Source organism: Bison bison, unplaced genomic scaffold (assembly GCF_000754665.1).
Source record: "Bison bison bison isolate TAMUID 2011002044 unplaced genomic scaffold, Bison_UMD1.0 scf7180017864296, whole genome shotgun sequence".
In the NCBI taxonomy this organism is placed as follows: Eukaryota; Metazoa; Chordata; class Mammalia; order Artiodactyla; family Bovidae; genus Bison; species Bison bison.
In genome coordinates this window covers 3,494,663-3,504,370 of record NW_011494868.1, presented here as the reverse complement: position 1 = coordinate 3,504,370, position 9,708 = coordinate 3,494,663, and the positions used below count along the sequence as shown (strand labels likewise).

At 45.7% G+C, this 9,708-nt stretch overlaps 1 protein-coding gene across 1 annotated transcript in view; it reads right to left on the bottom strand.

Annotated features, from left to right (window-relative positions):
- The window catches only part of STON2 (stonin 2), a 177,131-nt gene that overhangs the window by 97,986 nt on the left and 69,437 nt on the right, over window positions 1-9,708 (bottom strand). The window contains exon 4 of the mRNA XM_010850877.1: window positions 5,312-5,506. Within this exon, the coding sequence (XP_010849179.1) occupies window positions 5,312-5,506 (195 nt within the window). The remainder of the gene's footprint in view (window positions 1-5,311; window positions 5,507-9,708) is intronic.

Here is a 9,708-nt window from a genome sequence, read left to right as displayed (position 1 = left end):
GAGTGGGTTACCATTTCCTTCTCCAATGCATGAAAGTGAAAAGTGAAAGTGAAGTCGCTGAGTCTTGTCCGACTCTTTGCGACCCCATGGACTGCAGCCTACCAGACTCCTCCGTTCATGGGATTTTCCAGGCAAGAGTACTGGAGTGGGGTGCCATTGCCTTCTCTCTTTACCACTAGGTGTACACAAATACTGTTTGATTCTACTGATTCTACTTATATGAGGTACTTAGAATAGTCAAATTCATAGAGTCAGAAAGTACAAGGGTGGGGAGGTGGGGAATTGGTACTTAATGGGGACTGAGTTTCAGGTTAGGAAGATGAAAAATTCAGGAGATGGATGATGCTGAGAGTTGCACAACAATGTGAATGAACTTTGTGCCACTGAAGTGTACAGTTAAATATGGTTAAAGCAATATGTTTTATATCATGTGACTTCTACCCCAAAAAAAAAAATTTTTAAAAAGAAGAACATCAAGGATCCTGGGCATCCTAAAAACAGAAATGGGGACAAATTTATATTTGTTAATGAAAGAGAAAGGCTTTCCTGATAGCTTCCCTGGTGGCTCAGATGGCAAAGAATCTGCCTGCAATGAGGGAGACTTGGGTTTGATCCCTGGGTTGAGAAGATCCCCTGGAAGAGGGCATGGCAACCCACTCCAGTATCCTGGCCTGGAGAATCCTTGCAAAGAGTTGGACAAGACTGAATGACTTTCACTTTCAATGAAAGAGAAAAAGATGTAGTTTGTTTAAAAGTATGTTCTACTGTCCTTTAATGTTGAGGAGACTAATGCTCAAGAGGAATATGAGTTATCACTGATATTTGTAGCTGGGTAAAGAATTTCTAAAATAAGTTAACTCATTTCGTCTTCCACACAAAATATATTCAAGGCGAAAAGAAAATCATAAAATACAAATATGCCTTAGGAATAACCAGAATCGTGGACTTGGCTGATGGCACAGTGGTTAAGAGTTCACCTGCTAATGCAAGGTCACGGTTCGATCCACGTGCTGCAAGCGAGCGGAGTCCGGGAGCCACAATTAGAGAGTGCTCCCCACTCACTGCAACTAGAGAAAGTCTGTGCGCAGCAACAAAGACCCAGAGCAGCCAAAAATAGATATATAATAAATCAAAAATTAAAAAAAAAAAAAGAATAACCAGCATCCCCTGTAGCCCCATCATGCTCAATGATAATCACCGTTTACTGGGACTCTGGGCCCCTGAACCTAGTCTTCTACCAGCGGCAGCAGGATTATGAGAAAGCAGGCAACAGAGAAACATGTTACATCCTGCAAAGAGCCACATGGCCCCTGTGATGTTTTCACATCATCCTTAACCAGTCATTGAAAACAGAAACTTTCTGAGCATCTAAGAAATGCTTGTCACAAAAAAGTGAATTATCCAGTCCAAAGCTTTCTACCCATCATAAACATTTGTGTCTGAGAAAAGAAAAAGTCCAAAATCCCTGGGGATATCCTACTGCTCTGGCAGAATTCCACTGTGATCAGTTAAATGCAAATAAATCAAGAACATCTGGTCTACATTTATTTTACAGCCCACAAGGGCTTTAAATACAAAGAATGTTTGGCAAAATGTAGTCTTGAGTCTATTGAATGAGAATTTTAAAAAAGGCCAAAAGGTATAGCAGAGCGTGAGACAAAGGAGAGAGACCTTTGTAAATCCAGAGAAGTTTGTCCAAGTATTTCCTTCTGGTTTCTCTGGATTCCCAACACTTTGGCAATGGCATGTGCTTCCAGCACAAATCTGCGAATTTATGTATGTTTGGGTTTCTGTACCTTGAGATCTGCCCAGGTAGCCAGGTAGGCACTATGGGTGAATGTAAGACCAAATTTATTTGAATACATATATAAACATAGGTGTGTGTACATATACATACATTGTTGCTGTTTAGCTGCTGAGTCGTGCCAACTCGTGACCTCATAGCCACCAAGGAAGCCTGGATATACATGTATACACACACAAATATAAATTATACATATATGTAGATCCATACGTAAACATATATCATTTCAGGAGGCTTCAAAATCTTTAGCAAGCTAATACATGCTATGACTCTGTCTTTAATAAGCTAACACATGTTACGACTCTCCGGAGAGTCCAGCATTCTGGCTTTTCTTAGGCTTCTGCATGGGACACACTTGGGCTTCCCTGGTGGCTCAGATGGTAAAGAATCTGCCTGCAATGCAGGAAGACCCGGGTTCAATCCCTGGGTCGGGAAGATCCCCTTGAGAAGGGAATGGCAGCCCACTCCAGTATTCTTGCCTGGAGAATTCCATGGACAGAGGGGCCCAGCGGGCTACGGTCCATGGGGTCTCAAAAGGTCAGACACAACTGAGCAACTAACACACACACGTGGACACACCTGGGAGAAATGCTGGACTCAGATCCACGTGGGATACAGATGTCTGGGATGCAGAGGAGTCTCACCACCTGCAATCCTACTCCTTTCATCCAAGGAGCCGTTCAACAGACAAGGATTAAACACCTGCTGTGTGCTTCACCCAGCATGACACGCCTCCGTTTGCACACAGGACGGAACACTCTAATCGCACGCTAAAACAACACCTTTCCTGTGCATAAAACAAAACCAAAATGCAGACCCACCACTTGGCGGCAGCCTGTGCGACGGCGAACGTTTCTGTATTTTCTCTTCCCTGGGTTGCCATGGACTTCTGAGGCAGAAGGCTGACTTTTTATTTCTTGGCCCCTCTATTTATCAACTCAGGTAAAACTAGTGGCCTTACAGAGCTACTCTGACCGCTGAAGACAACAGGGTGTGCCCGTCATCTGGCGGAAGGGGACCCTGGGGAGACAGGGTGTTACTGGGGGATCTGGCCTGTTCCCACCCGTGCCATCTGCACTGGCAAGTCGAACCCCAGAGCAGACATCCACACGGCTCTCCAGCTCTGCCCTCAGCCTGTGATTTAACCAAGGTGAGGGGATTTGGGGAATGTTTGCCTTCCTCCTCCTAATTATCCCCTTGGTGAGAAAATGACAAGAGAGCGGTAGGCTGATCACAGAGTCTCTCTTCCACAATTACAGTGGGAATCGGGGGCTGCCTGGAGTCGCTGCCAATCCGCTACAGAACAGCTGCCCTGGGGGGCAAGGAAGGGCCAAGGCTTGCTGCGGGAGGTACAGAGCAACAGAGCCAAAGTAAGCCGGCCGGGCCCACCCGGGGCCACCGAGATCCCACTCCACACAGGAGAGGGACCACGAGCATCAGCCTCGCCCCATCCCATTCTCCACTTGTTCACCTCAACCCTCACCCAAAGCCATTCTCCACCCCCCGAGACCTGCTGCGTGGTCTGGCGGCTGACCGCTACGAGCTTTGTGCCCTTTGGTTTCTGATGAGGTCTGCCGATGGGAGCACCAGCACAAGTTTGGGGGGGTTATTTCCCTCGCCCTCCCCACTTCACCGAGCCCCTGGCAGGGGTGCTATTCTTGCAACCTATGGGACAGTCCCTGTCTCGTGACTCTAAGCTCTCGCTGCCTCTGTAAGCAGTCCTTGCATTAAACTCCCTTCAGATGAACCCCTTTGAGGGCACCGTCCATTTCCTGCCAGGACCCCGACCAAAAGACACGGGGGTAGGCCTTCTCTACAAAAAGGTAGATACTGAACATAATTATAAGCTTTGGGGACTGATGAGCAACATTCAATTCAGCCTAGGACTCTGATCTTCATCATCTGAACCTCTAGGAATGAAAGCAATTTTCACATAAGAGGAGACTGAAAAAATTCAACCTGAGGCCAGCGATTTTGACTCTTCCTGCAGTGAGGAGCCCACCTCTACTTCTTTTAAGCAACCAGAACCCTGGGGCAGGAGACAGAGGAAATTATCCTCGATGAGCCTTTATTCTGTGTCAGGCATTGTGTAATTGTTATACATAAATTGTCTCACTTGGAATGAGTAGTAATTTGGCAGAGGTAAGTACTATTCTTATGGCCATTTTTCAGATGGGGAGACTGAGTCCTAAAGCTATTAAGAATCTTGCCTGAGGTCACAACGGCCGAAGGAGGATGCAAACCTGAGCAGTCTGACTCCAGCGTCTGTTTGCTCTTGGCAAATATACTGCATGCCTCCTCCTCCTGGGGAAGGCTGGGCCAGGAGATTGGGAGCAAGGAGAAGTGAAGGGAGCCAAGCACAGCTGCAGCTTCTGACTTCCATCTACGAGATGGTCCCATCCATGAAATGCTTCCCATGGGGGAGAGGGGTGTGTATTCTAGCCGCAGACCAAGAACATCAGTCACAGAGCATCAACCAGAACTGAGAGAGTGTCAGGGCAAACAAAACACAATAAAGAACTGTGGCTTCTTCAGAAAGAGATCATCATAAACCAGGATTCCTTGCAATATTATCAAATACCAAACCAAATCCTGTCTGAACCCTTTAGTCTGCAAGAGGGATCACTCTCTCCACTTGTGGAAACCCCCAGGAGCACACAGCATGATGGCAAATGTTACCCCAAATTTGAAAATGGATCCAGAGACACATTCCCAAAGGACAGCTTTGAGAAGGAGAAACAAATATTGCCAGACATGCTGGGTAAACTCATCCACAGAGAAACCATTAGTAACTCTATCCCTTTCAAAGGAAGGCAATCCCTGGGGCCAAATGGCCTAAACCCTAAGCACAGGCAACGTCCTTCCAACACTGTTGTAAACCCAAGCCACAATCCAGAGCATAGGGACAGGCTGGCAACCTCTACCTGCAAAGCCAGCAAGCATCCACCTTACACACCTACCGGAAATGCTATAAATGAGAACATGGGATGTTTCAGACTGATGCACAGCTAGCTCAATATTCAGGCACAAAAGAGTAAACAGAACAACGAAATTATCTGCAGCCTAGACCCAACGACTGCAGCCCGATTCTCATTCCACTTCACATAACGTTGACTTTTTTCTTTGCTTAAATCTAACCTCCCTTTGCAGAACAGGGGAGGTGCGTGGGTGGTGGGATGAAAGCGTCAGCCTTGCGCACATCACACACCGTTCAGTTACCCAAGGAGAAAACAAGCCGACAGGGAACTGTGCTTGAACAGAACAGTCAGAAGACAGCCCCTTAAGACAGCATGGCAAATGGTTTCCCAGGTGTGCGAACCTGCCAACCAACCAGCCAGTCTGTGCGCGTGTTTTCCCCAACACAATTCTGAAACACCGAGGGCGCTGGCTTTCTCCACTGGATTACTATGCCTCACTTCATTCTGCAAACAAAGCTGGCTGCAGAGATTTGATGAGAGGCAACCAAAAATGACGTGCAGAGCCCTCTGGCCTGGGGCTCCCTCTTACCTGTCGAGTCGGCCCCGGAAGCCAGGCCACTCTGCTCCCCAGCACTGACGAGCTGCAGGTCTGTGTACGAGGGGCCAAAACTAGGACTGCTGGTGTCTTCAGAATGTGTGGTCCAGCTGCTCTCGGAGGGCAGTGGGCATCTCCCCAGGGAGTCGAAGGAAGGGCAGGTCCAACAGGGCATGGCCAGTGATGTGGCTGGGGACAGACCGAAAGCATGCAGGGTAAACAGCTGCACTCTGCTCATCTTTAGCGCTTGTCTGACTTTGATGCTGCTCTGATCCTATGACATCTCAACAATCATACAGGGCAAAGAGGGAGAGGGAGTGTCACTCCTGACACAGACATGGAAAACTAATTGACCGAGACCCCACCAGCGAGTCAGGATCAAAACTGGTGCTATAAGTAAGGTCTCAGCACCCTCAAATAAAAAATTAGCTCTTCAAAGAACATGTGTGATTTTAGGCTCTACTTGTATTTCCTTATCTTCTTTAAAATTTGTCTTGGAGTATAGTTGCTCCACAATGTTGTGTTAGGTTCTGCTACATAGCAAAATGAATCGGCCATGTATCCCCCCTGCTTCTGGATTTCCCTCCCAGTTAGGTCACCGCAGTGCGTTAAGTAGAGTTCCTTGTGCTATCCAGTATGTTCCCCTCAGGTGTCTATTTCACACATTAGGCTTTACTTAGATTTCTAACCTAGGCTGCAGCTTCCTTCAGATCCAAAGTGCACGCAGTTTCACCCTTACCCTTACATTTTCCTCCATTTTTAGTGGTGCGCCAACAATCTCAAGAAAACTCACCAACCTGCACTGCAAAATTAGAGCTAGATTGGGTTAAGGGACAGGAACTTGAATATCTATCTATGTATGCGCCTAGGAATGCGATATGTGTCTGCTTGCCTTGAGTTTGACTGTAACTGGAGTCTGTAGTCTGTTACAAATACAAATTGAGATCTACCAGGGCTGCTGACCTGCTGGACGATGAAAAATACCTTTAATGGGGAAGTGCACAGGATCTGGCTTTATCTCTGTAACACTACACACTGAATTCAGCAAAAACCATTTTGCAGAGTCCCTTTTTTGAGTTTTCTGATGTTCCTAAGTTGTTTTTGCTCAATTGGCCATCACATGGCTTCTCCATGGTGTTTCCTGAGAGGCTTATTGCAAGTTTACTGACAAATACTGAAAGCAAGTGCTGAAAAACTGAGGACAGGGAAGGAAGACTGAAAAAGAAAGAAACTCAGCTTAATGACTTTAACGTTCATTGACATTGTTGAACGTATCAACGATTCCCTCCTTTTTATTGCTGAGCAGTCTTTCATGGTGTGGATGTACTACAGGTAGTCCCACCATTCATCGGCCAAAGGACACTTGGGCTGTTTCCAGTCCTTGGCTCTTACAAATGAAGGTGCTATGAACATTCATGTACAGATTTTTGTACAAACATAAGATTCAATTTCACTGGGATAAACACCCAAGAGTACAATTTCTTAGATATATGGTAACTGCGTGTTCAGTTTTATAAGAACCTACCAAACAGTTTTCCAAAGATGCTGGGCCATTTTACATTCCCATCCGCATACATGAACGTCTCCTTATTTTCTTAACAGGGTCTTTGCAGAGCAAAAGTTTTAAAAGTTTTACAAGTCTTTAACCAGCAAGAAAACAATATAGCATCTATAAAAGCAACACAAAATACGAAGCATCTGTAGTAATAAATTTAACAAAAGAGGGGCAAAGCCCCAGAGGAGATACTTGTAAAGTTAAGAGACCACAGAGAAGACCTACATAGATGGAGAGATTCTGTATTCATCGATTGAAAGAACTGAGGATGAAAAGGTGTTTGTTGTTCTTGTTTTGTTGCTCAGTCGTGTCCAACACTTTGTGATCCGATGGACTCCAGCCCGCCAGGCTCCTCTGTCCATGGAGTTTTCCAGGCAAGAATATTGGAATGGGTTTCCACTTCTTTCTCCAAGGGATCTTCTCCACCCAGGGATTGAATCTGTGTCTCCTACATTGGCAGGTGGATTCTTTACCACTGAGCCACCAGGGAAGCCCTTGTAAAAGATGTTAATTCTCCCTAAATCGGATTATAGAATTTTGCACTCTCAATCAAAATCCTAGCATGGCTTTTCTCCCCTCCTAGTAAGCAGAATCACATGATTTAGATATGAATGAAATCAAAATTTTAATAATACAAATTCATTGTAAATACACATTAAAATAAATAAAGTGATAGAAATAACATAGAAAAAATGCTACTATAAGAAAAAAATTAAATTAGACTCCGACTTCACACTATATAGAAAAATCAATTCTAAATGGGCTGAATGTCAAAGTGTGAAAGCCTACATAAGATGTTCTTTAAAAGGCATATATTGGGTTGGCCAAAAAGATCTATTACAGCTTATGGAAAAATCCAGCGGACGTTTTGGCCAGCCAAACAGCTTAATGTGGTCATGATTTCAGAGGTAGTAAAAGATTTTCTTTACCGAGACCAAGAAAACACCAAGCATAAAAGAAAAATAAACAAATTTCATAGCATTAAAATTAAGTACTTCTTTTTACAAAAAGTCACATAGCACCCCACTCCAGTACTCTTGCTTGGAAAATCCCATGGATGGAGGAGCCTGGTAGGCTGCAGCCCATGCGGTTGCTAAGAGTCGGACACGACTGAGCGACTTCACTTTCACTTTTCACTTTCATGCATTGGAGAAGGAAATGGCAACCCACTCCAGTGTTCTTGCCTGAAGAGTCCCAGTGACAGCAGAGCCTGGTGGGCTGCCGTCTATGGGGTCGCACAGAGTGGGACACGACTGAAGTGACTTAGCAGCAGCAGCAGCAGCAGCAGCACCATAATGAGTAAAGGGGACTTCCCCAAAGACTGAGCAGGTAAAGAATTTGCCTGCAATGCAGGAGACACAGGAGACTCGGGTTTGATCCCTGGGTCAGGAAGATCCCCCGGAGAAGGAAATGGCAACCCACCCCAGTATTCTTGCCTGGGAAATCCCAGGGACAGAGGAACATGGCCGGTGGGCTACAGTCCATGGGGGGTCACAAAACAGTCGAAAACGACTGAGCTACTAAGCATACACGAAGCGTAGAAAGACTCCCCACAGGGCGGGAGATAATATCTGCTGCACATTGTGTCCGCAAGGAACTCCTAGAAATCAGCAAGAAAAAGGGAAATACCATCAAAAAATACTCTCCAATAGGCATTTTATGAAAGGAAAAAACTAAATGGAAAAAAACAAACAAACAAACAAACTCAACCTCATTAGTAATCTAGGAAATGCAGATTAAAACCACATGAGCATTCACTGGTCTTCGCCCTTCCCTTCCTCCCTGTCTCCCTGTGACAAAATTAGTGAAACGTGCCTAACCTGGTATAGTCAGGGCACTGGAGCCACGGCGGCTTTTCTGTGTGGCTGGTAGGAAAGCAAACTGGAAGCACCGCATAAAACACGTTCCTGTTAAAGTCATCTGATCGATTGGAGGATAAACACACCCTGCAGCACAGCAGTTCTCCTCGGATGTTTTTAAACAAAAGAATCACTTGCACTTGCATGTGTTCACTAGGATAGGAAGGCTCACTGAAAAGGCAAAACGCATGTTCACAGAAACACGTTCATAATTGCTCCAAAGTAGAATAACTCTAATATCCATCACACTGCACAGGTAAATGAACTGCGGAATATTACTAAGATGGAATGGGCTTCCCTGGCGGCTCAGTTCAGTTCAGTTCAGTTGCTCAGTTTCGTCGAACTCTTTGCGACCCCATGAATCGCAGCACGCCACGCCTCCCTGTCCGTCACCAACTCCCAGAGTTCACCCAGACTCACGTCCATCGAGTCGGTGATACCATCCAGCCATCTCATCCTCTGTCATCCCCTTCTCCTCCTGCCCCCAACCCTCCAAGCATCAGAGACTTTTCAATGAGTCAACTCTTTGCATGAGGTGGCCAAAGTACTGGAGTTTCAGCTTTAGCATCATTCCTTCCAGAGAAATCCCAGGGCTGATCTCCTTCAGAATGGACTGGTTGGATCTCCTTGCACTCCAAGGGACTCTCAAGAGTCTTCTCCAACACCACAGTTCAAAAGCATCAATTCTTCAGCACTCAGCCTTCTTCACAGTCCAACTCTCACATCCATACATGACCACAGGAAAAACCACAGCCTTGACTAGACGAAACTTTTTTGGCAAAGTAATGTCTCTGCTTTTGAATATGCTATCTAGGTTGATCATAACTTCCCTTCCAAGGAGTAAGCATCTTAATTTCATGGCTGCAGTCACCATCTGCAGTGATTTTGGAGCCCAGAAAAATAAAGTCTGACACTGTTTCCACTGTTTCCCCATCTATTTCCCATGAAGTGATGGGACCCGATGCCATGATCTTCGT